Genomic DNA, 26,209 nt, shown 5'->3' with positions numbered 1-26,209 from the left:
AGAGCTGAAGACAAGGATTTTAGGCTATGTTCAGCTTGTCAGGTTACTCATAGATAACTTCAGTGCGTTGTCTGTTAAAGGTGCCATACTCCAGCTGTATGAAGACAAGATAGAAAAGAAAAGATTATCTGTCCATTCATCTAGATGGGCGGGAGCACTCTGGTTTTTTTCTAAACAACCAAAGCTGGGTTGGGCCTGAGATCAATTCCATTTTTTGTTGAGGAAATTAGTTAATTAAGAGGCTGGTGACTCACCATCTGTAGTAAGCCTGTGCATTGTTTTGGCTTGGCACACTCCTGCCTAATTGATTCTTCCTGTCCTTCAGGGTCTGTGGTCACTGGTAAAAACAGCTGCAGCTGTAAAGCCTAACTCTCTCCCTACTGTAGAAATTTGCAGCTTCGATTTTAATGATAGTCTCTTTGCTAAGGCATGCAAAGGAAGACTAGTGATTTCCCAGATTTACCCAGATTTTCTAATTGTCACGATCTTGTCTGGGCTATTGTCTCTGTTGTAAATTCTGTTATAATCAGTTATTTACTCATCCATTTATTTATTTCACCTGTTGGTACTAAAAAAAAATTTACCATTTACCCTGTAGGAACATCAGCTGTTACAGTGGAGTCAAACACAGAGAACAGAAACAACTTGCATTTCACTTTAGAGAATCAGCTTTAAGAAACTCTTGGCAGGGCTGATCTTTTGTGATCTGGTCTCACTTCAACCACCAGCCTGCTGCCATCTGAAGAGATTAGGAAGTTTATGTTAAAGGTGAGAAAATTTCATGCAACTCCCACCATTCAGGCCTCATTTTTTAAAATGGCACCAACTAATATAACTTTAGTATATTTAAACGGTCCAGAGTTCAGCCATGGAGATTATTAAAGACCCTGATCTGTTCAGCTTAGCTTGGAGATGGCTGAGAAGTGACTTGATTATTGTGTACAAGAATCTTCACAGGGAGAAAAGTCACATGTTCCAGAAGCAGAGAAAGACAGACCAGAGCAGAAAAGTGGGAAAATTTCTGGGTGCAAAATTCATGCAGCTGCAGAATGGAAATAAGGTAACTGTAGTTTCAAAAGTGAGGCTGTTATTCATTGGAATAAAACATAAAAGGAGAAAAAGCATTTGTCTTTCCCTTTGCATCACATTTAGTAGTGTCCCTTAGCAGACAGAAGGTTAGTGCAGAAGCAAGTGGATGAGTTCAATAGCCTGCAGTAATCTGGAAATCAATTTTAAGTGCTTGTGATGGTCTCTTTGGGCCTCAAATATGACATGCATTCATATCGCCCTACCACAAGCAGTTGGCACTGAATGAGCAGATCAAGAGTGATGGATGAACTCCAAAAATTAATTTAAAGATTTTTAAGCCACAAATAACTGGAACAATCAACTTTCTCTGTTTAAATCTGTATCTTTACTATGGTACATGTGGAGAATATTTGCTGTCTTTTGACAATATAGAATATCACTCTAAAATTTTGGGATGTTTATCACAACCTACAGCATTAATTTAGAACAACCTGTTCCCCACAGTTGGTGCAATATGGTTAAAACCTGTTAACAAGACCAGGCAAATGGTGTTCCCCAAACATAGCAAAAAACTCACTGCCTTAAAATCCAAATAAATTATTATAGTATAATAATAATATTATTAGTGTATTAATAGTGCACTAATCCTATGAACCACAGGAAGGCCTTACAGAAATAGATGTCAAACATGAGTGAAATTTTTGTGAAAAAAAAAGAGATATATAAGACTTTAATTTCAAATGAGATCTCCAATTATAATTTAGCTTTTAAAAAAGAATGACAATTAGACCACAAAAGCTTGAATTTTTACATTACCAAGGCCTGGAGCTGAGTGGCAACTTGTGAACTAACTGGCTTTATACAGCTTCTGAAAATCTATGAGATGTACACTAAGAGATGGTGCAAAAGTTTAATCACAGCAGAAGGAAGGAAAGGAAGGAAGGAAGGAAGGAAGGAAGGAAGGAAGGAAGGAAGGAAGGAAGGAAGGAAGGAAGGAAGGAAGGAAGGAAGGAAGGAAGGAAGGAAGGAAGGAAGGATTTATCAAATAACAACTATAAATGTTGTTCCCAATAATGCATAGTGACTGTTAAAAAAGGTGCTTTTCCAGGGAAAACACTACCCCACTCATCTCCTCAGCTTCAAGATGATGAATATTAGCAATTCCCAGAAGAACTCTTTTTGCTGAACCTAAACACTGTGGATTACGTCTAGAGAGACTTTTTCCAGCTCTGTGACAAACACTGCTGTAGCAGCCTCCTTGAAGAATGATGTGGCAGAAATTTGTGGAGAGCAGCCACTCCATATGGAAGTGCTGCATAGCAACCCCCATCAGGGCACCCTCCTGCAAAGTGACAATCCCTCTTTTAGTCCAAGGAGCATTAAATAAGCCTACACTGCTGGAAGCTTGCATCATGCTCCCAGGAGGTTGTTGTGTGGGTCTGACCAACCCAGCCTAAGGAAGGAGCTGATGGGGTTCCCTACCCTGATCTTAGCAAGTACTGGGATCACAGGGTTTTCATGTGATGCAGAGATGATGCTCCCACTGTCTCCTCCTGAGCTTTTAGAGAAAAGAAAGAACTGATTCAGCAGGCTATAAAAATGAACTTCTGCACAGCCTTCAAGAGGGACAATCTGATCAAGAAATCAGCACCAAAGTCACTGAGGGGGGTCATAGTAAGGGCACAGGTCTATTCCACATATCTTGTTGGCTTGGTTTTGTTGAACTTCCTGCTATATGTGAGAGGTTTGGTGTCCACTCTGCAAGGGCTAAACACTTTTTCTGTGTGCAGGGCCGACACTACTGTACAGCCCACGTGCCAAGGATCAGTAGCATTTGGATAGAGTATTTAATTTATACAGCACTTGGTGTGAAAAAAAGATATCTCTTGTAAAAAACAAGACAGCTGTTGTGAACTGAAGCTGTAGCATCACCAGCTAACATTAATGTTTATTGGAAAGATCAATACCCATATAAGGATGAATTTGGATGTCTGTGGGACACAACATTTCAAATCTTTCTAATAAGAAAACATCCTCTCTACATAGTTTAGAGGTTGTCTATAACCACCCCATGAAATTTGGTACATACATATTTGGGTACATGAGTAAAATGCATCCATTCTTCTATAAGTATACACACTTGAATATTTAATTAATTTTTTTTGTCTGTTAGGCCTTGTGCAAACCTAAATGACTCTGTGCTGAGTTCTGAATGACTTTAGAAGTCCACTATGACCTATTGCTTATTTCACTTTGATCCCAGTAGCTTTGGAAAGGACTTTGGCATGTTTACCTCCAAGTTACTCATCATTCATGTCTGTGGTTTGTTTATACACTGTAGCCTACTGAAATTTCCCCCTTTTCTTTTACTCAAGGAAATAGGCCAAAGGTAATTTCAAGGTCCCTGTTTAGATATGCATCGCCAATTCAGAGACCTTTGGCTTCCTCTAGTAAGTCAGGGACATCTTAGATACTATCTTGCTCTCACATTTTTCCAGTGAGCAAGAGAAATGTCAGTCCATTGAGAGAAAAACTGACCTGAAGTTTAAAACAGCTGAGGATACTGTAATTAGACTGAAGTGAGCCCTGGTGTAATCATGCATTTCTGTCTCAAGCATGATAATCTACATTTTTTTTTTCCTAGAATAAGTCTACCAATATTTTTGTTCAGTTTTCCAGTGGCAGTAGTTTGGGTGGTTGCTCTCTACCTGGGGAAGGGCTTAAAGAGGAGAAAAGCACAAAACTATACTTTTCTGTCAGGGATGATCCCCTGCTCCTGGCCATGCTCCAGCCTTGCATAGGTTGTTTAAACTGAGGAGAGCAAAGGTTTCAGGAAAGAGCATACAGTAAGTTAATTTATTAGTAGCAAACTATGCCAGAAATCTGTATTTTTATAATTTTCTACTAAATTTGTGCTATATGCAGCTCAATAAAGACCCATGAGCCCTGAAGAAAAGATTACATAGCTAAAGTGATTGTCATTATTTACCACTGTCTCCCAGCTTTGACACCTCACCATCAGTCAGAACCCTGACTCTATCGTTTTCCTTATAATCAGTGGGATGTTTGTATTGGTTAAAGCACTTTAAGAAGGACCTACAAATCTTGGGAGAAAATCAGTGACAAAATTTCTTCATAAAGCACAAGTGTTTCAGCACACACATTGCTAAACAGCAAAGGAGGAAGCAAATCTCCTCCCAACCTGAGAAGCCCATGTCACATCACTGGTAGTCCTTCCTCAGAAACTGGAAATAGTTTTTAAAAACAAATTAGAAAAGTATTTTTGTCTTGTTGTTTTTCTTTTTTACTCCTGTTGGATTCATCACCAAGGCAGGTTTTCCAGGATGAGGAAACCAACTCTGCTTTGCAGCCCAGTTCGACACCTGCTAGGAGAAACAGCCTGCTGAGAGAGCATCACCAGCCCTCCCGTTCTGCTCCTCTGGACATTATAATTACAGCAATGAAGTGATTATATGTCATTTAACTCTAACAGAAGTTTCCCCAGCTGAGTGAAGGAGGTGAATTGTCAAGGCAATTTTGCAAGAAAAGGCTCTCTTACCCCAGCTGACCTGATTTAGGAGTATAAAGTACAGAGTGCACCTGACTGAGCAAGCAGCCCTCATCCCTTCCTTCCCAAACACAAGATAATCCTCCACAATTCCTTCAGGGATATCAGTAATGCAGTGGTGTGGTACTAGAAACAACAGTTTGGTGCTTCTTCTCACAGGGAAGTTGGTACGTGACTATTAAAAATGAACATTTATTGTAACAATTTCTTTACTTAAGAGGATTTTGTAAGTTAAAAAAACAAAGACACTTTTAAAGGTCCATTTATTGCATAGTAATCAATATATCAATATACCCATGCAGCCCAGTACCTGTACCCACATTACCAACTGCAAGTATAAACAACTTGTGAATAAGCCCATTAATCAGATTTTCCCTATTTAAAACCTGATTTTAAATTCTTTTCTTCTAAAAAACCCTAGCAATATAGCTTTTTGTTTAAAATTTGAATATAAAATTATCTAATTTGAAGCAATATTATATATAAATAAACAGCAAGATGAACTTCAGCCCAGAAAATGCCTTTAAAACACTTAGTATCAGCCTTCATGACAGTAAAACACACATCAATATAGCCACCACCACTACACATATTTCAGCAGGAAGTTGGCATATACAATTTCAGTTTCAATTTTGTCTGTCTTTTTACCATGCTGACTAACTGAGGACTGAAAGCGGTATCATCATGTAAAGGCCCCATCCTCCAGCTGCCTGAAGGTCCTGCTGCACTGCATCTATGCATTGCTACTCATGCAGGGGGCCTCCTTCATCTACAGCTGGTTGACTTCTAGGAAAAAAAAATTCCCAGGAGAAAACTTGCCCTTAAGAATAGCCGTGCTGTAAGTTTCAGCAGGGGAAGATACTGCGTGGGTTTTTTGTTTCAGGTTGGTTTGGGGTTTCCCCTCCCCTCACACAAGGTTTGGTGCTGGCAGTGAGCCCAGCAGTGGGGAGCTGCCCCACCCTTGAACAGTGGCCTCCAGCCCTCTGGGCTGCTTCTCAGGCACTGAGAAAAAGAACAGCCTCACTACAAACCCAGCTGTTTCTCTGCCAGACTGTTGTACTCTGCTTCCTCTTGTCTATACAATTTTGGACATGAGAGCTTTTCACAGCACAGGACTAGTGGTTTCCTATGCACGAGTGAAATAGACCAGAGTCTAGAACTTGCATGATTTCTACCTACAGAGTTTATAATAACAGGAATAACTATGCTAATAAAAGTTTCAAGTCTTCAGCCCCACCCACCTGTAATCTAATCATGACAAATAGGTCCTTTTCATGTAAGGCAGGGAACAGCAGTGATAATTGCAACAACTGCCTGAAATGCTTGTCTTCTATGCTGACAAAATACTTTCATTTTTCATTGTTATAGGTAGCACCCTTGCTTTAGTTCCTGCTGCCCAACTGTTGCTTGGCTTGCCTACAATCATTGTTAATCACTATAGCTCCGAATTTGCCAATATTTATGTCTTGGCAACCAAAATTTTTTTTCCAGATCCATTCTGCACCTTTTTTTCTTTTTACCTCTTGACTCTGTGCATTGCAATGCCCACATCACAGCGTTCTTTTGGCCATTCATAGAGGAGGGTTTTTTTCTTGGGGTTTTGTAAGACCCATTGTCTTATTTGCTGGGCCTCAGCTGGAAATATATGTTTTATTTTCCTGTTTGATCCTACTCCAGATCCTACCAAAACTGCAGATCATGAAATGCATCTAGCTCCATAATGTGCTAATTTCTCCTAATTGACCCAGTTTTACTCAAAAACTAAGGATCTCTCAAATGAAATATGCTGGTTTTGTGCAATAGTGTGCTCCATGGTCAGTCACAGTGAGAACTGTTACCTCTAGAAGCTGAAACTATATTTTTTAGCACTAAGTACTTCTGAATTTCACAAAGTGTTTTTTAAACAGGTATTGATTCTTCTTGAGTTACTTAGTTTTTAGGCATTTATTTCAGGTTTTTTTGGACTAATACTAAAGTCATATTTCTACTAGGATGCCTTCGCAAATGTGTCAGCACTGAGCATGTATTTTACAGATGTTCTTCATTATTTCTGTAACACAGACTCCCTTCTTAGCATTCTCAGGTGTTCAATCTACTTAGTTACTGCTGTGTGCTCCACATGGAATAAAACTGCTCAAGCATCCTGCCAGCATGTAGGGATAATGTATCCGTAATCAAAGATGCAAAGAGAAATGCACATGTCACATCAAGCTGTGCTCTCACTTGGCTCAGTTTGAGATTGCAGCTGATTAAATGTCATAGTGGCTCCAGTCAATCTTGTGTACCTACCATGGGATTTCTGCCCACTCTAATGAACAGGTATTTCATTACGAGATCAAGGAAGACTGTCCAAGCAGTGTGTCTTTTCTTCATATTTTTCTGCAACCTTGGAGCTACTACAGCAGGGAAATATTAACTCCTTCGATCCTGAAATCACAGTTTCTTCAACAGCTTGTTTGTTTAATTGTTGTGCCCTCGTCTGTCAAGCAACATTCCAAATAACTTTTTATTGCAATTCTTTTCACAGATGAGAAAGGGCACCACTCTTACCCCCCAAAAAGATATTTGTTAATAATTGTATTAGATGCATCCTTTAGCACTGATTTTATTGTCAAGCTTAACTACCGCATTAGCAGCATTAGTAGATTGCTCTGCAATGTCCATTACTGCCAGGCAGGTGGAACACCACCATGCATGTGCCTGCAAAGGCATGTCAACAGGAAGACAGGGGATGCCTGAAAATGAGAAAAATTGCAAGCTGCTTTACTCAGCAGCTGGATATGAATCCACTGAGGGCAAGAAATGCTGATTCCTGAGGTGCATTTCTGGGATGACAGCAGGAAGTACCATATGTCCCCTGCAGCCAGGAGGGTTTTCCCTGCCACGCCCACACCCAGAAATGGGGAATGCGATATGGAGACTCCCTTCTGAGGGAGACACAGCATTCATTTGCTGAACAGACCAATCATCCAACAGCTCACCTCCTCAGAGGGCAAAATTTAGATACTACTAAATATTATTAAAGCTCATCCAGCCCCGGCTACCTTATGTATGTGTCCCTGTGAGCAAAAACACCAGCCCTGGGTGCACTAGCACTGAAGACTTGTGGAGCCAGAAATGGAGGAGTCAGGAATGCTCTCCTGCACCACCCCCAGCTGCAGACAGCAGTTCAGGAGAGTGCAGACATGTGCTTGCGGCAAGGGATGAGGGGCTGCAGAACTGCTATCTACAGAAGCCTCTGTTGTTGAATATCCCATGCAGGGTAACTGCTGCGCAGCTTAGAGTCCATCAGATGAAAACCCAGAGGGGAACTCCGGCACAACGGCTTTCAAATCCAGCCAGGAAAAGTTGTAGCTGAATGACCAACAGTAACAAAAGTCAGTAAGTGAATTAAAAATGTAGCAACCTGGCCAAAGTGTGAGGGAAAATAAGGAGAATAACTGACAGCCAAATAAACTTCCGAAGTATCTCCTTGCAAAGGTCAGAAGTACAAGGCTAACAAGAAACAAAAGAAAGCAATGAGAATGTCAGGAAGAAATTCCAGGAAATGCCAGGCAAGATATTTGCGAAGATAATCTAAGGGATAAAAAATTGCCGGGGTCCTGTCTGTTTGAAAACCAAACCAGCTACAATTACTTGCTCTGATTAGAAGAAACACAGGAGCCATCATCCTTTGACATACATGGCTTGTCTTATTCACAAGCACAAAATGACCTAAAAATTAAAAGGGAACAAGCCAATAGCCAAAAGGACACATGAGGAGATGAAAATAAAGAAATGGTGTCAGCTTGCAGATAACAGAATCGGAAAGGTTGAGCTATGAAATCAGTTTCAACTATCATGGGACATAAAAGACAAGTAAAGGACTTTGATAAAAGCATTAAAAAATAAAATGAGACAAAGGAAGTTGCAGTCATTCAATAATGCAGAAAAAGTCCATGACAGAAAAAAGCAGAATTGTGGTACTAATAACCCACAATACGTATGAATTTAGCATGAAAAAATAGGAAGAAGTTCAGACTAGGGAAAAAACAGGTGGAATATATTATAGGAAAAAATGTGTGGCAAAATCTAATGAAACTTGCTATGAAATCCACCAGGCCCTCACAAAAACAATTCGAAATTATCAATTTGAGATGATCAGTGATTTTCCTCCAGGTCATGGAAGGACAAGGCAGTCCCACACTGGAGAAGAGTACATGTCTGAAAAGAAAAACTCAGCAAATTATAAGTCAAAAAAAAAAAAAAAAAACAACCAAAACCAAAACACAAACACAAACAAACCAAACCAAAACACACCACAAAGAAAAACCTGTTTCAGCAATTTATTAAACTACAAGTTAATGTTCATTCAGGGAACAACATGCTCAAAAGTACACTTAACATGGACTTCTCAAGAGCAACCCATGTCAAATCCAATCTAATTTCTCTATTGAACAGGGTAAAAGGGGTAAAAGAAAAGCTATGGATACATTAAGGGGATCTTTTGTACAGTTTTTGATATCCTTTTAAAAAGCTTTCAAAAGTATGCAAATAAAAGTTCTATAAATATATACAGAACAAAGGCAAACTTCAAATCCTCGCTAGCTGGTTTTGTTGCATAACTGGTAGAGCCTGTCATGTGGGACTGCTTTCTTCTGGACACATTTCAGGTTAATGATTTTTACATTAACTGCTTTGAAAACAAAAAAATAAAGTGACATACTCTCAAAATTGGAGAAGAGTACTGCACTGCTGGTAAGGCTTTGACTGAGACATGGTGACCCTTGGCTATGCTTTAAGAAAGCTAAACCCAAATGGAGTAGGCAAAAGGTTAAAAAATGTAACAGGCACAGCCTGTGAGAAAAGGCTAAAAGAACTTGTTTACTCCAGGAAGAAAAACTAAAAAACAATACCTCCCAATGAAGACAGATTATTGTTTGGCTCCCTACATGGAGTTAAAAAAAAATTACAAATTTTCAGTAAAGCAGAATAAGACTACATTTTTAGCCTTATTATGTAAGGCTAAAAATTAGTACTCCAATTGTAGCTGTAATATCAATGACTGAGCCTGGCCATCTAGGATACCACCTAGATGGAATCATACCACATGAGGATTGTTTTAACATACAGGACTGATTTCCACACAGCTTCCTTGTGTCAGTGCATGCCAAATCAACTGGAATAAATGATTCCTTGAGATCTTGTTCAGATTCACACTGCTGCTTTTAAATAGGAGTCTAAGTAGTCTACAGAAGTATGCTGGGCTCCATTTTGGCTTTTCATAATGCAATATGCCAAGGGGATTAAAATTCTTCCACTCACACAGCAAAGCGAGGCGTTGTTGTGGGGTGTCATGTCATATGCTGAATACATATAGAAGGAGAGGTTACCCAATGCTTTGCCTCAAACCTGCTCCTCTCTAAGCAAGCAATGAGGGAGGAAGTGTGAAGAGAAGCTTTTTGTTGGGACTTTTTGGTACAGTTTTTGAGCATTTTGGGTTTGGTGTGTGTGTTCTGTGGTGGTTTTTTTTGGTTGGTGTTTGGGGTTTTTTTGCTGTTGTTGTTGGGTTTTCGTGTTTGTTCTGTTTTGTTTTGTTTTAACCTGAGATCCTGCAGGGAAGAAGGAAGCAGAAGGAAACAATGCAGCCACGGCACCCAGGGCTTCTTGCAGAGCATAGCTGTGCCCCAGGCTGCACTCTCAGCCCAGCTCTGGACCTTAAAAACTGAGGCTGCAAGTCTTTGGAAAGCACAGGAGATAAACATCCATTTTCACTATCTCTAGTGCACTGAGCAAAGATATAAGAATTTGTTTGTATGGTCCATATTTTCTTGAGATAGTATTAGCAAGGTTAGAGTTTATCTTCCCTTCTACGTAAGTAACCTCTGCTCAGGTATGAAATAGAAAGTGCTGGTCCGAGATGCGATCTTAGACGATTCCAACTAAAATTATCGAAGTACTTGTCACAGAATCACAGGATAGCTGGGGTTAGAAGGGACCTCTGGAGATCATTTAGTCCAGCTCCCCAGCCAAGGCAGGGTCACCCAGAGCAGGTGACACAGGGACGCGTCCAGGTGGGTTTGGAATGTTTCCAGACAGGACAACTCCACGTCCTACCAGCTCAGCCCTCAGTCAGAGCTCTGCCGCCCTCTCCGTGTCACCTGGCCCCTCACGCCCCCATTCCCCCTCCCGCGCCCTATTTTCCCCTCACGCCGCGCTCGCGCAACCGGGGGCGGAGCCCCACGCCCCGCGAGGGGCGGTGCGCGCCAATGGGGAGCCACCTGCCGCTGCCCCGCAGCCAATCGCGGCCCGCGGAGTCGCCGCGCGACGCAGCCCCGCGAGCTGCGGAGGAATGCCGGCGGCTCGGCCCACGGCGACCCCTCCTCGCCGCGCTTTGCGACGCTCTCCCCCTCTCCTCAGGCCGCGTTGCTTTACGGCCCCTGCCTGTCCCCCTGCCCGTGACCGTCTCCGCGGGCCGGGCGCGCGCAGGGGGCGGGGCTGGTGCAGCCAATGGGCGGTGAAAGCGCCGCGGTGACGGGGCGGGGCGGGGTGAGGGGGGGGCGCGCGCAGTGCCGTAAAGCGGGCGGCGGGCGGCGCGCCGGGCAGTTGTCACCGGCGGCGGCGGCGACGCGGCGTGAGGCGGCCGGGCCAGGCGGGCGATCGAGGGATACCGCACTGCCGCCGAGACGCCATGGCGGCGGCGCTGGGCCGTAAGGCCGTGGACTATGTGCGCAGCAAGGAGTTCAGGGACTACCTGATGAGGTGAGCGCGGCGCGGGGGGCGTCATCGCCGAGCCCACCGCCCTGCCCGGGCGGACGGCAGGGACCAGCGTTCGGTCCCCGAACCCCTCAGCTCCCCGCAGCCTCGGGGCGCCCCTACGGGCTCGGACGGTTGGCACCGGTTGACCCCTGGCGAGGTCGCCTCGCCGGCGGCTGGCCAGGAGGAGAAGGCAGCGAGGAGCCGTGGTCCCGTCATTCCCCTTGTCTCGCCCGTCGTCACCTCGGCCCCCGGGGGCGCTCGGGGCTGTCACTGTTCAGCCCCGGCCCGAACAAACCGGCCTTGACCTTGAAGTGACGCGGCGCGCTTCGAAGCTGCCGCGGCAGCTGCGTCCCTCCGTGACCTTCCCGTCCCGGCTGTGACAGCCGCCAGTGCCGCCCCGCCGCGGGCAGGGGCTCGCTGCCGCACGGGGGTGGCTGCGGGCACAGGACCCGGGACCGGGACAGCCTGACCGCTGCCTGACACAAGGGCAGAAAGATGTTCGCTCTGCCTTTGGCGGAAGCGAGCCTGATTATGGATACAGTCTGAAGATCGGTTATTTGAATCTCTGAGTACGTGTAAATAGGTATCTCTTTGCAGAGGCTTGTCAGAAACCCGCTGTCGTGGGAGCGTGGCTTAAGTCGCTTCCTGGACAGCTCAGTGCTTCTGTCAAGCTTTGTCATGCGTGCTGGGGTAAGGGATATGGCAGTCTGGACTGCAACTACAAGACTGCCTTAAAGAACAGTTTTGGCATACTTAAATCTTGTTGAACCTCTGTGCAGAACAGTCTCGGGTAGGCAGGCTGAAGTTTCTCCAGCTGACAGGCTGTTTGACAAACTAAACAAATAAAAATGGTCTCTTCTAATAAAGGTGGTTGAGCAACCTTTTGCTGTAGCTGTTGCTTGCTGTTTTGCCTGCATCTGTTGCACCTGGTGTTTGATGTTGAGCAAGCATGTAGGAGGACATCTGTTTATCTGAGAAATGCAGTCTTGTTTCAAGTGGCAGGAGATGGTAAAAGGCTGCATGGACGAGGGATTATAATGTAAAGCCTTAAACTTCAGGAGGATAGACTTAGATTAGATATTAGGAAGAAGTGCTTTACCATGGGGATGGTGAGGCACTGGGAAGCTTGCTCAATTTGTTTGGTATTCACAAAATCAAAATCCACAGAAACAGTGGGACAAAAATATGAGAAGGACGAGAACCTAGAAGCAAAACAAAAGTCCAGAGCAGGCTTCTGTGATTCCTTTTGAAAGTCTTGAGGATGCCATGTAAGCTTGATAGATGCATATGAGTGTTAACATTTAGTTGATTGTAACAGCATTCATGTGAAGCATGTAAATAGCCATTAAACCAGTAATCTGCTTCATAACTGGAAAAACAAACATCCAGATGAGATAACAGCTGCTTCCTAATGTCATCACAGTTACTGGAAGTATCTCTATCCTCACTGGAGACTGAGAGGGTTTAAAAAAAAAAACTTTCAGATGTATTTCACCTAGTTTTCAAAGAAGCTGTGTATGTGGCTGTATCTCAGTAAAAAGAGCATTCCACAGGGTTCTGCCATTGTGGATGGAATGTGTTTTGCCTTGCTATAACGAAGGTACCCGCTTAATTTGTACTCCTGTTACTGGGTGTGTCATGAAAAGCTAAAGCCAGTTGTTCCATCTGCTCTGGCCTTTCAGCATTGTTTGTTGCTCACTAGGAGATGAGTGTCTAAGTTACTGGCTTTTTGTTGAGTTTAAAATTTAAACAGCTGTCAGTAAAAGACTTGTCTGTCTTCTGCATAAGAAGAAATGGACAGTTATCTCTTTGCATTTCTTCCTGAAGGTGATTTCTTCCCCAAACTACAGGACTCTACCCTTAAAAAAAGGCCTTTCTTTGCTCATGGAGTAAAAATGTCTTTAAATCTCTGAGGCTGTGGTGTCTGTTCTAAAAATCAGCATCTAATCAAGGCTTTAGCAACATGAAACTTGTTTGTCTGAATTAATTAATTAAGGTGCTGTCTGAGATACCAGTGACAGGCTTTAGATTGCTTGACCCTCAATAGAATGACTTAGGTTACCCAAAGTGGTGGATTAAGTGCTCCATTATTATGGGTTGGGACAATCAAAAACTTGAAGACATCTATTGGAATAAGTAACTTTGATTTCAGCTTCATAAGCTGCAAACATGAAAGCAAGCAAAATGATTGCATGCTGCTTTGCTCAGGTGGATATATCTGGCATTGGAATTGCATTATGTCATGGGTTAGCTTTTAGATACTGCACAAAGAAACAGGAGAAGTTGCTTTTAAAACTGTCATTAAAAATTAATTGTTCTGCCAGTTTCACATCTGGCTTTTCTCTAGTGGTGATTAATAGAGATCTGAATAACTGTAAATCATATAAATACAAATCTACCCTGTCTCCTAATGGTTCAAAATGAGCATAGGAAGAACATAAGCTGTAGGTAGACTTTTCCTGCTTCTTGTAAAATGCAGCAGTAATGTTATTTAAAACTAGGTATTGTGAACCCGAAGTTGTGTTTTTTCTCCAGAGTCTAAAAATGACAGCTGTCACTACAGTCATGCTATCTGAGCCAATAACAGTAGGCAAGTGCATCCTCTTATTCCCTGTCCTATTGGTTTAAAACATCTTCTGAAAAACATCTAATAAAACAGCTTCTCTCCTCTTTTAAGACAGAACACATCATTGTAGACAAGCTGTCATCTTCTTGTGGTGGAAGCCTAAATTGCTTTGATCACATAATGAATTGCAAGGAATGCAAAAATCTCCTGGTAACAGGAAAAGGAGCATGGACATTGCAGTGTGCTGGGGCACTTCTGAAATGTCTCTTCCTGATGACTCAGCACTAATGCAAATGTAGGGACTCTTAATATAGAGGGCTTTAAAATAGAGACAGTTCATTGCCTGGAAAGCCTGAGCACTTAAACTGATGTGAGCTGTCTAGGAAGTCTCTTTTAATTAAAAAAAAACTTCAGAGGACTTAGCATTGGTAATAGAACCAAAATTAGCTGTTCTTCAGTTCTCTTTAGTAAATCTTTAAACATGAGGACGTAAAAACTTTAAAATAAAAAGTTCTCTGTGATGCATGCTAGAAACTGAAGGACACACACCTGCTTGTCTTATGTGCTCTGAGAACTGAACAATCTTCCCTTTTGCAGAAGGGTAGTGCCCTTTCCACTTAGGGGATGGCAGTATGGGGAAAACACATGGTGACAGTTCTCCTATACTTGCAGAATGGTCCCTGGCCTACTAATATTCTTATTGCCAGAATGAGGAAAATACATGCAGAAATTTTAGAGAACTAAGTTTTTCCCACTGTAGGCTTTTTGGAATGAACTTAGTACTGATACAAGGTATTGTCTGGGTTCCTCTTGTCTTGTCTAGACATTTATACAGAAAACTGATACTTGGAAACTGAGTAAGTCCAACAGTTGCTGTTCACAGTTCTGAAAGCATTAGTTCAATGTTTTCTTTGTCAAGGGACTGAATTTAGTTCTTGGAAACTACTAATTTGGAATGGAGTCACTTCAGAAATAGATGTGTCCACATGGTGCATGCATTATCCTCACTATTGGATGTGGTGCATGTGTTGCAACTCTCTTGGCTGCAGAGCTTTGGGGCTGGATGCCTGTTTCCTGGGAGAGTCTATGTGCCCTTGGTTTGCCCTCTTCTATGTTTTCCATTCCCATGTGATTGTGAGGATAACCTCATAAGACCTTAGCCAGAGCTGTCTACTCTGTTAAAGTAGTATCAGTTTGATTCTATTTTAGGATTTCACTTCCCTGAACAACTTACACTTTAAGGCTGACTTCTGTTGGCACAAAAATGTGGTGACAGAAGACACATCTGAACTTGTTTAGTTAAGGTTTTATGAAGAAATTTAAGATTACGTTTGTCTTGTGAACTTCAGTCAACTGTTGCTGCAGATCAGTTAAAGAGAAAACAAACAACAAGTGGTTAGACTAGCCAAGGGCATCGAAACGAAGCACCTTGAACCAGCTTGTAGTGAAGCCTCACTGAAACACACATCCTTTGTGATTTCCTAAGTAGAGCTGACTGTGCCCCTACCATAGCTATTTATAAAATGGCCATCTAAGAACATGGAAATCAGTGTGAGGGAAGTGATGGTTACAAAGTGTTCTGCAACTCAGGCTTCCTATTAGCCTACCTATTTCTAATAAGAAATGCCTTCTTGTAAGTCATAATTCAGAACTAAGTCTTGTCAGTACCTTTATTAGAAAGAAGGTGTTTAAAAGTTAGTAAGCATTTGTTACAAAAGCTTTACAGCAAACAATATTAAATGTATGCTGTAGTCTATCTTTTGTGCATAGTTAAGTCATTAAGTTATTACATAAACTGGTACCTAGATTATCACTGAAATTACATACATGACAGAAGTGTAATTGCATTTATCACTGGGAATGTGTTATAGCTCATGTTTGCTACAGCCACAGTTGACCCAAATTTAGTGACAGGAACATATCTGGCAATATTTGGTTTGACCTACTTTCAGAGGTATACAGAGAATTCCAAGCAACTTCAAAGCTTTCACTGAAGAATTTTAGCTGTTCAGCTTTGTCACAACAAAGCTTGATGTCTTTTGGCATCCTTTAAAGTAGTTGGGGCGGGATCTTGGGTGCTCTGACAGGTTGAATGTCTTCCACTGACCATAATGGGATTTTATGTAGCTGGGAAAAAGAGCAGCAAACACTTGTCACAGTGATAGCTCTTGTGGGAAATGGGATTTTTTTAACACCAATGCATTATTCAAAGTTAATGCCGTGACAGCTTCCTGACTTCTGCCTATTTTCTATTTGTGGTATGCTTTTGTCTATGTAGATTACGAAAAAAAACTAATGTGTTGGTTTTTTTTCTTCTTTCTTTCATGTGCTTTTTGAATGGAAAACAATGATGGTGCACTTGAACAGTACGGTAAGAAAAGGGAGGGGATTTCTGGTTTCACATTCTTCCTAACTTCAGTAATTTGCTGTCTTTTTCCCTTAGTACTGTTACGACATTGTCTGCACCTGAAAGGCATAATACAAACCTCCAGGAGTGATGCACTAGGAATATTTAATTGCAAGTCTGAGGCTAAGATGACCAAGTCATCTTCAGAATGTCTTAATTTAAAGGGGCTTTGTCTTTGCCATGATCTTTTGCTAAGATCAGAGCAGTGTGAAGCTCTTTATTCTACGTAACAGCAATACTGTTATGTAACCAAACTACCTGGCTTATCTCTAACAGCCGTCAGGCCAGACAAAAAATGTACAAAATAACTCATCCTGCACTCTTCTTCTGTCCTGGACCCTTTCAGTTTGCCCCTGAAACTGGAAGTGGGAATTTTATGCCTGTTGTACTGTGAATTGTAATGCTATGGAAGAATTGCTCTTCTACCTAGACAAAAGACAAACTTACGGGTGTATTTTAATTTTTGTGAGACTTCAAAGGGCTGCCTGCCTGGAGGCCCTTAAAGCCTGATAGCCATCTCAGGGTTCCAAATAAAAATTCTTGTCAGCAGAGAAAAGCTACTGCTGCACTACTTTTGTTTACTGATGATTCTTCAGCTTTCACAGCCTGGATTTGAATGGTCCATAATCTATGGTGTATTATTTGGTTATGTTCTAATGGCAATTGATTTAATAAAAATACCAAATTGATTTAATTTACTTTTCTAAACAGAAGTTGTCACTCAGATTCTTAAAAGCTGCAAATATTTCAGAGATTCAAGAAAAAAGCTTATTTTTCATAAACTGCAGTTGTTCAAATGAGACCCCTGAAATGACTAGAAAACCATCACCAGGTACAGGTAGTGTCCCTCCATTTGAAGTTTGCTTTGGTGTAGTGGTACATTTTAAATACCATGTAGTCACCCAGCTCTCCTCAGTTGTGCCATGTTTCCTCTGATGCACTTAAGAGGCTTTAACCACTACAGATGTCAATTTTCCTATCACTAGGAATATAGCAAACAAATCCTTTTACTCTGATCTTCGGAATACTGTTATATATCTGAATTCACAGAAATACTATTGCACTGAAATTGAACTATTGTGTGTGTAACTTAAACTCACTTTTTTCTATTGAAGTTTCCTCTATTGCAACTGCAGGAAGCAAGTTTGGCTTTTAGTCTGACTATACTGTTACAAGCAAGATTGGCAAGACTATCTTAGAATGAAAATTGCAAGAAATTTAAATACCCCCGATAATTCCAAATCATTAAACATGTTATAGTTACAGAAAGTGTCAAAAGAATGGATATAGCTGGTATCTGCAAAGCTTTTTCTTGTGAGGTGCATCTCTTTTGTTGTATCTGGCCAAGTTACTTCTGAGAATGAGTTTCTACTTAGAAGAAGCTGAGGCAAATACTGTGTACATCTTGTGTGGAAAGAATTCTGGTGAAGCCTTGTTGCTCATAACAGTAGCAGAAATTGAACTTAAGTCATTATTTTTCTCAGTTTAGAGTCTTTTAGATAATACTCATCAAATTAAACTTGTCAGTTTTTCTGATTTGATCCTTTCCACTTCTTGTCTCTAGTCTGTGTACACACCTGTTGCCTCAGACATTTGTTAAATCACTGAGTTTTAAGTAATCACCAAATAGTTTCAGGGTAAAGTTTGCTTTGCTTGCTGGCCCTGCTCTTTCAAAGAGAGGGTGTAAGCATTCACAAGGAGATGCTTGCTGAGCTTTTCTTCATCCTCAGCATAAAATGAAAACACCTTCAGTTCTTCACTTCATCAAGTCCTTACATTTTCATTATATTTTTGAGGAGCCTTAATTGAAAGAGGGAAATTCTAATTCTCTGCGCAGAAGTGAGCAATAAATCTGAAGTATCTGACACTACCAATCAGATGGTTAATGACTGTTAAACTATAATTACACAGAACTCTATTTCAATGGCTCTAGATAGTTCCTCTCTGATCTGAAAGAAGATCCAGAGTAGGTTCCTTTACCTTTCATTCCGAAGAGTAGACACCACTAAAAGAAAGGTTTAGTTTCTCTCTGACATTAAAAATAGTCTGTGTCTCTTCTTGGAATTTTACCAATAACCCTGTCTTCTAGAAAAAACTGTAAGAATACTGCAGGAGATTTTTGTTTCTGTTTAACTTTATTTTTGTTTTTCCTCTTCACAGCACTTTTGGGGGCCAGTTGCCAACTGGGGTCTTCCTGTTGCTGCTTTTAATGACATGAAGAAATCGCCAGAAATTATTAGTGGCAGAATGACATTTGGTAAGACCTGAGACAAACTTCTTTTTAGGAAACTGATTCTAGAACACAGTTTCTGTCATTTAAGCAGTGATATGTTATTAGTTGTTTGCAAACTTGTGATCAAAGCAGATGTAGTTATCAAATATCTTGTTACATAATTTAGAGGCCATTTAGATTGAGGTACTGAAAAACTGCAGGGCTCTTTTTTGGAAAGCTTTACACTAATTTGGGAGGAGAGAGTGAGGCAGCTCTTGACCCTTAGCAGTTTTCAAGACCAGACTGTCTCCCAAAGTATAACTTCTATTATCTTAAGCTATTGCACACACTTGTTCAAAATGTATCTCTACTCAGTTTTATTCTTTGTATAAAGAACAATGATCCTTTGTGGTTAGTGCGAGATTTAAATATTTATCAGCACTGACAAAGTGGAAATGGTAATGATTGGTCATCAGGGTGCAAGAGGCAGCAAACAAGGCTTTAACTCCTTGCAAAGTAGTTGTCTATGGGAAACTATTGTGACTCTTAATGAGAAACTATTTTTAAATGCAATAATAAGTAATATTTTTCCACCTCTTTTTGGAATATGTGTAGTTTTTGCCTAGATGTCTGCCTCTATATTCAAATTCTTGCAGTTTTAATTTATTAGCTTAATTTTGGCATTATATCTCATCCTTAATTCACTTAATAACTTAATTCTGAGTAATTCTTCTTCCCACAAGCAAAATACTTTTGGCTTAAGAAATTTTATAGTCCCATTATCATTAGGCTCTGCTTAGAGTAATTCAGTCCCTTAATCAGCTTCCTTGAGTCAGAAGAATAGTTTAAATAGTCTCCAGTACAGCAAAACTGTTTTGCAAATAGTGTTTTGGTGGCAGATACCCAGCTCAGCAATGTTGAGACACCTTTTTAAATTTTTACAGGTATATATAGTTTGTGTGTACAGAACCTGGGGGATGAGAAAACAATATTTGTACTTTTTAAATGGCTGTTTTCCTTGAACAATTAATTTACCAATTTTTTCTTTAAGCCCGTCAGAACTTTACAAAACTAGGAAATTCTTGGGTTGTAATTTCCTGTATTTAAATTATAGTAGAATAGTAGACCAAAATCGTTTCTCATCTTTCTGGAAAGCAGATAACAAAGCTTCTTGTTTCTGAATGTTCATGATTCCCCGGACACTGAAAGCTCCTGATCTTAAAATGTACCCAGAAAGAAGTGTATTTAAGTGAATAGTGTCTTTAAAAATACTTTGTCTTAGAAATTGTCAGAATAATAGTATATGACAGACTATGTCATATACTTATGTCTCTTATTTTCTGGCTGAGGTAATTTAGATAATAAGCTAAGGATAGCGTATGAGTAAAATCAATTGTTATGGAAAGCTGCAGCCATGTAGGCTTTCTTGTGTAGTAGTGTTTTCTTGCATTGGATCCTCAAAGTGGACATGTTTGTAGGGTGGTTGGAAAACTCATAAGCAGCAACAAATCTTCTGCTTGTCATTACATTTTACTAGTAGGAAAATTGTGACTCAACAAAATGCAGATATTTGCAGTCTCTTAACAAGATCTATCATCTTTTGCAGCACTGTGTTGTTACTCCTTGACTTTCATGAGATTTGCCTACAAAGTGCAGCCAAGAAACTGGCTTCTTTTTGCATGCCACTTCACTAATGAAATTGCACAACTTATTCAAGGAGGACGACTGATCAAATACAGGCAAGTCACATTTTTAAATGAGGAAGTCATAAACTGATGGCTCCTGGAATACTCTGTTAGTGATTTTTAACTGTGGTGCAAAGCTCTGCATGGTTCCTGAACTTGTTTAACTTCATTACCTTTTGCAAACCTGTTAACAAGCTTGTTGTCAGTAGGCAGAACTTTCTACTTTGCAGCTTCTTTGAACCTTCTGAGGTCTGCACACAGAAAAGGCAGGAAGCCCTTATGGTCATGAGGGAGTGTAGACAGGGCCTTCAGCAGCTGCTGGCTATTTTGGGGGTTTTTTGGTGCAGTCTGTTGGTTCATCTGCATCTCGGTAACTAATTCCTGAGATGGAAAACATCAATAAAACTGCGAAGGAGCTGTATGTCTGGAAGAGAAATCATACAAAACTTATCAGAGCTGACTGTTCCATACATGAGGTGGAGCCAACTGAGTGTGTCTAGGGAACAGACTGTGATCACTCTCACACCCCTGTTGTGTAGCAAGCAGTGCAGACACTGCCCCAAGCAATCCTGATGATCAGGATTATGGGTTTTCCCTCTTCTGCCCCAAGAACTTACTGTGGAGCAATAGAGGATGAAACCTTCTGAAATGTAAATTAGAAAATGAGATTGCAAAACTACAAATGGACTTGTCTCTGTATACAAAGTTACTGATCAATGTCCTTCATTCATAAAGTGTTTTTAATAGCAATTGTATTTCAATATTCACTCTTAAAAAAGCTGTTTTTCTTTTGGCAGGATGGAGAAAAAGAACTAAATATATTACTTGAAATAAGCCAGAGAATGTATTCATCCTGAATGACAACCAAGGAAGACATGCCATCTACAGTTGCTGTGACAATTACGGTGGGGGTGAAACAGAAACATCCATTATGAATATGACCCCACCAAGAATTCTTCTAATAATATTTTTATCTTGCCTTTTAAAAAGTACTATTCAGTGATGTAAACAATTACATTTAAAGTCTTGCTGCCTTACTGATCTTTAATAATTACCCTTTTATTAAAACATTAGCTACCCAAATAACAAGCAATATTTGAAAACCAATTTTTTTAATCTAACAGTGTACAAAAGTGGCCCACGATGGTTTGACAAAACTCATTTTAAAATCAACATGAACAGAGGTCAGTAAACAGAACTGTAGGTGGTATCATTGTTTGTATTAACATATTCTTAAAAGCCATTTAACTTGAGTGCATTCATTCCTATTCTATTTTTTTTAACTTAAGCAGTGGCTTGCTGATCTACAAGAACAAATGTGTAGATAGGCAGCCTGGGGTGAGCAGCCATCCCTCTTCCCTCACTGCATGCCTTTTCTCAGTAAAGAGACTTCATTAACATCCATTTTTATGTCGCACACTATTTAAAGAAGGCTTGGAAAAACAAAAGCATTAGCACTGAATGAAGGAAGGCAACAAAGCCTGATTTTGTTCTTTAAGAAGTTCTCAGTGGCTTTTATTTTTTTCCTAGTGTTTGAGTTATTCTAGATGTATGTAATTCTTACACAGGCAAAAAACTAAACTTGTTTGGAGTCTAAGATCTGAAAGACGCCAAGTGCCTTTCAGTAGTTTTTGACTTCATTGTGAGAGTGGTTTTCCTGCATGATCTGCCTGAAAGTTACATTGCTGTAAAGGTAAAATTGACAAAGAATGTGAGAACGTATGTTCGGATTTTTTTTCAGTGCAGTGTTTTTGAACAATAAACATATTCCAAATGGCAATAAAACTCTTGAATACTTGGAAAGGTTTTGTTTTTCATACTGTGATAACAGACCCAAAAGTGAAATTTTATTATGGAGTGTTGCTTTATTACTGCAACATCATGAAGCAAATCAGGCCGAAAAAGTAAATGGTATGTAGTGAATTTAGGTAAGTGTCCTGTGGATCCCAATACCTAAAACTTCTTCCCCCAGAAGCAAAAAGCGTGTGTGGGTAGTACTTAGTAGTCTGAGTGTGACAGGCAGGGTTGAATTCAGAGCTCTTACTATGCAACTAAGTCAGTATTAGCTATTGCCTTCTAGCAATTAGAGCAAGTCTTAACTGACCATCTACTAATTCTGTTGTGATGGTAATTTTTTTTGATGGACATACAGGAAAGATGCAAATAGGGCAGGTCTGCTGGATGGCTAAAGCTGGTACTGCCTGCTGCTTCGTGCTTTAGAAGAGTTACTGTAGAAAGCTGCCCCTTCAGTACTGCTGTCTTGTCACAAAAGTTGTCATCCCCCTTTCTCCCTATCTCCTGAAATAGAAGCACTGTTAGACTTCTGTATAAATGAGTAGTGAGACATGAGCAGATAAGGACAGCTGGTTATTTTGGCACCTTATAGTTTGTTATATTACTTCTAGAGGGAAAAATAAGCTACAACCGAGTTTGATCTTCATTGGTGTGAAATGTTTTATGCTGCTCTTGCATGAAGCTTGCAGTACAGGCTGTACTCTACCCTCACCTGCTTTCATCACTGTTCATTAGCTCATTGATTGTCTTTGCTCCTTTACCCGGAGGATACCATTTGCAAGAGTCCCTTCCCTCATTTTCCTGGTAGTTGCACCATACTTTATTTCCTTCTACTTTTCTCCTTCTTTCTTCCCCTTAGCCATTCACTGTGATTAGGCTCAGATTCTTTCATACTGGACTCATACTCTTACTCTTAAGAGTGAATTGCAGATAGAAAGTGAGCTTTACCTTGCTTTGATTAGATGTTAAGCCAGGGATGCTTCCTGCAGCCCATGCAGACTTAGAAAAGGGGGAGGGTGGCAACAAACCATTTTTCATGGAACTTGAAAGGACCTGGCCCCGTTTGGGAAGGGAAATCTAGTGTGGGCTGGATTTCCACTGCCTGTCAGTCTGCCTAGTGACAAAAATAGTTTATATGGGCAGAGTGCCACCAAGTGGCTCTGGCCTGTGTCAATCAAAGCATTAATTATCAAGCTGTTTACATACCATTTCTTTGTTTAAAGGTGTTGGGTGTAAGGGGATCAGTGCAATATTATTAAAAGGACTTCTTGCAATAAATAATTCTATGATTAGTCAGCACCCTACTCCTCTGGCACAAAACACTGAAACACACTGGCACAGGGCTGTTTTAGGATGGGGCTGCTTGGGATAATCCAAAGAGGAGAATAATAGCTTAAAGAAGACTGGAGATGGTGTATTCTTGAGTTTGAAAACCTTAATGGTGCTAATGGCTTCCTTTTGTTCTTTTCTTACTCCTCTCAGGTAGCACTGGATGAAAGAATGGGGCTATGTGAGTTTCACTGATTAATTAGAAGTTAGAGCTCAGTATTTGCTTTTGCTTTGTAAGATTATATGGCTTGTCTGTACTTGCTATTGTTCTGAAATACCTGCTCGGTTTTAAGTTCACAGCTTGGTTTAATAACAACTTTCATCTGTAGGATATATCCTGTCACTAGAAACCTGTGCTGCTCTGCTCCCAGGCAGTGCCTTGTGTGTTCTGCTTCTGTTCCACCACAGTAAGACTGGGAACCACGTGGCCTTTCCTCTCCTGCTGCAGTGGTTACTGCTATAGCAACAGCTGCTGTCTTCTTTCATGGCTTCAGACAGCAAAGAATTTCTCACCTTTTTGAGCAAGTCCTGCTACACTGCTGGTAAGGAATGCAACACCCTTAGGAATTCAAGTGGGAGAGAGTACCAGCTAAGCTCTCAGTCTGTCTTTTCCCCCTTTCTCCCCAGTTTGGGCTGGAGATGTCTTGAGTCACTTTTGAAAGGGAAGACTTAAGACTATAAGTGACCATAGCATCAAATTAGCTCACAATCTCTTCTGCTATTGCAAGATTGAGTGTCCTTGATCTGGAAGCTTGATGATTTATGATTCAAATGTGGAAATAATTTGGTAGCATGGTAATTACATGACAGAAAGCAATAACCATAATTGTGTGGTTGGAAGAGAGGGAATTACTTTGCAAAGATTCTTTAATGAATGTAATGATATAATAACACCTACTGATAGTGAATTTTGTTCAACCTCACACAACTGTCTCATGCTTTATAATCATTTTTGCCAATGCTGCTGTATATGGGTGGTGGGGTTGTTTTGGGGGTTTTTGGAGTTTGTTTTTGTTTGGGGGTGTTTTTGTTATTTTTGTTTTGTTTTGGAGGATTTTTACTTCTAAGGCTTCTGTATCAAGTGAATGTTTCCTACTCTAAAACCAGCAGAAAAATCTCTTGGCCCCAGTGCTACCAATACAGCCTGCCAGCTCTCAGAGAAAACCCATTTCTAGTAAAATGTAGTTCTCCACAGCATTAAGGATTACCTTTTATTCGCCATACAAAGCACAATGGTGTCATCTGAGCAAGGACAGCACAACAGAGAATTGGGAGGGGGAAGTCTCAGTAAATTTAGAGACAGAGGAGGCAGTAAAAATGGGAGAGTTTTCTCCTTGGGACCAAGACAGGTTTTGACATGAAAATAAAGTGCTTAGAAAATACAGTCCTAGACTAGGACAGACCAGTCTTATAACTACTCCAGTGTTTTCCCTGAGTTCTTGCATGAATGCTGATACAAACTCTATTATGGTCAAACTAATATGTAGAGCATCAAACTAATTAATGCATTTATTTCAACTGTGTGTGTTTCCACTGTACATGAATCTCTATTACACTGGTATGGGTGCAGACACAAGTTATTTCTTTACCTGCCAGTTCTAAGAATGTGAAGGCACTCAAAAAGAGCAGGAAGAAAAAGATGAGATACAGACAAGTAATAAAATAACCTATTAGAGTGATATGTTTGTATCACTTAGTCCCGAGCCCTTAATAAATACAATCTGTTTCTTCATGCTCACATGACAGACTTCAAAGTTAGCAGTAGAATATAAAACAGTAATACAGGAAATATTCACAAGCACAGTTACCAGCTCTCTTAGGTTTTCAGTCTGCGTCTCACAGGGTGCACTGGTCCTATCTGCATTTGTGGAAGAACAGTGCTCACTGCCTGATGCAATATGACTGCAGTTCTGCAGAGCTGGAGTATTTCTGCTGCCAACTTACACAAAGGCTAAAAAGTTTGTTCTGATTAAGCAAGACATTGCTGCAAGTTTTACAATCTCTATAAAGTAGAAAAGCAATCAGTGTTTAAAATTAGGCAATTTCTTTATTAAATTAATTGTGGAGATGTCTGTCTCTCCCCGCCCAATCCCTTTCTGCCTTTGCAGATCTAATACCTACTAGTGCATTGCATTTAATTACTGTGGCAACCACTTAAAAATAACCAGTGTCCATTGAATCAACTCAATAGCAGCCAGAAGGCAGAAATACTGGTTTTCTGGATAACCTACTCTGAATGTCATCACTGGGGTCCTGCTCCTTCCAGATCATTGCCTCTCTTTATCATATAGCCTAAGCCTGACCATGATACTGCTCTCTTCTTTTCCTACTCTTCATCCTTTCTCTTTTTTCCCACCTTCTTTAACAGCAGGTTTCAAGTAACTATGGCAACAGGGCTAGGAATTTTACGCTTATTCGTTTCGTCTGAAATCTGGGTCATGTCTTTCTCATTAAGTGAAATTTGTATGGAGATAACTGGTCCAAACCCAGCCTCTGGTGCAAGAGAAGACAGTGTCAGTTATGGCAGCACTTATATGGTGGCTGTATTTGGTTCATTGTGTTAGAAAAAGGTAAAGGTACAAAGTAAGCCACTTAAATTTGGAAAGTATTTAATAATTTCGAAAGCATTTAGTACATCACTTACTCAGAGGAGAACCATTGCTGTAACTTGCTGTAATTGATGTTGATTTATAGGCTGATGGGAATAATTTCATAATCGTGTTTCTAATCCTAAGGTATGTGTTAACCGAAGGGGTGCCTTCTCAGAGTGGTATCAAGTGATGTAAATTATATCAGTATCCTCTTTCAAGAGGAAATGTGGTATGAAACCTTAAAGGTGTCTCCTGACAGGACAAGATTATTATCTCCTCTCATCTGTCAC

General features: G+C 40.6%; 1 protein-coding gene across 1 annotated transcript; it reads left to right on the top strand.

Moving 5' to 3' along the window:
- Positions 1 to 11,154: 11,154 nt before the first annotated feature.
- On the top strand, positions 11,155 to 22,008 carry MPC1 (mitochondrial pyruvate carrier 1). Its single transcript, XM_030945898.1, has 5 exons — positions 11,155 to 11,338; positions 16,269 to 16,272; positions 18,469 to 18,565; positions 20,127 to 20,259; positions 21,003 to 22,008. The coding sequence occupies exons 1-5, from the start codon at positions 11,268 to 11,270 to the stop codon at positions 21,019 to 21,021; spliced, it is 324 nt and encodes a 107-aa protein (XP_030801758.1). The 5' UTR covers positions 11,155 to 11,267; the 3' UTR covers positions 21,022 to 22,008.
- The last annotated feature ends 4,201 nt before the right edge of the window (positions 22,009 to 26,209 follow it).

This window comes from Camarhynchus parvulus, chromosome 3 (assembly GCF_901933205.1).
Source record: "Camarhynchus parvulus chromosome 3, STF_HiC, whole genome shotgun sequence".
Taxonomy (NCBI): Eukaryota; Metazoa; Chordata; class Aves; order Passeriformes; family Thraupidae; genus Camarhynchus; species Camarhynchus parvulus.
This window is presented reverse-complemented; position numbering and strand designations above follow the sequence as displayed.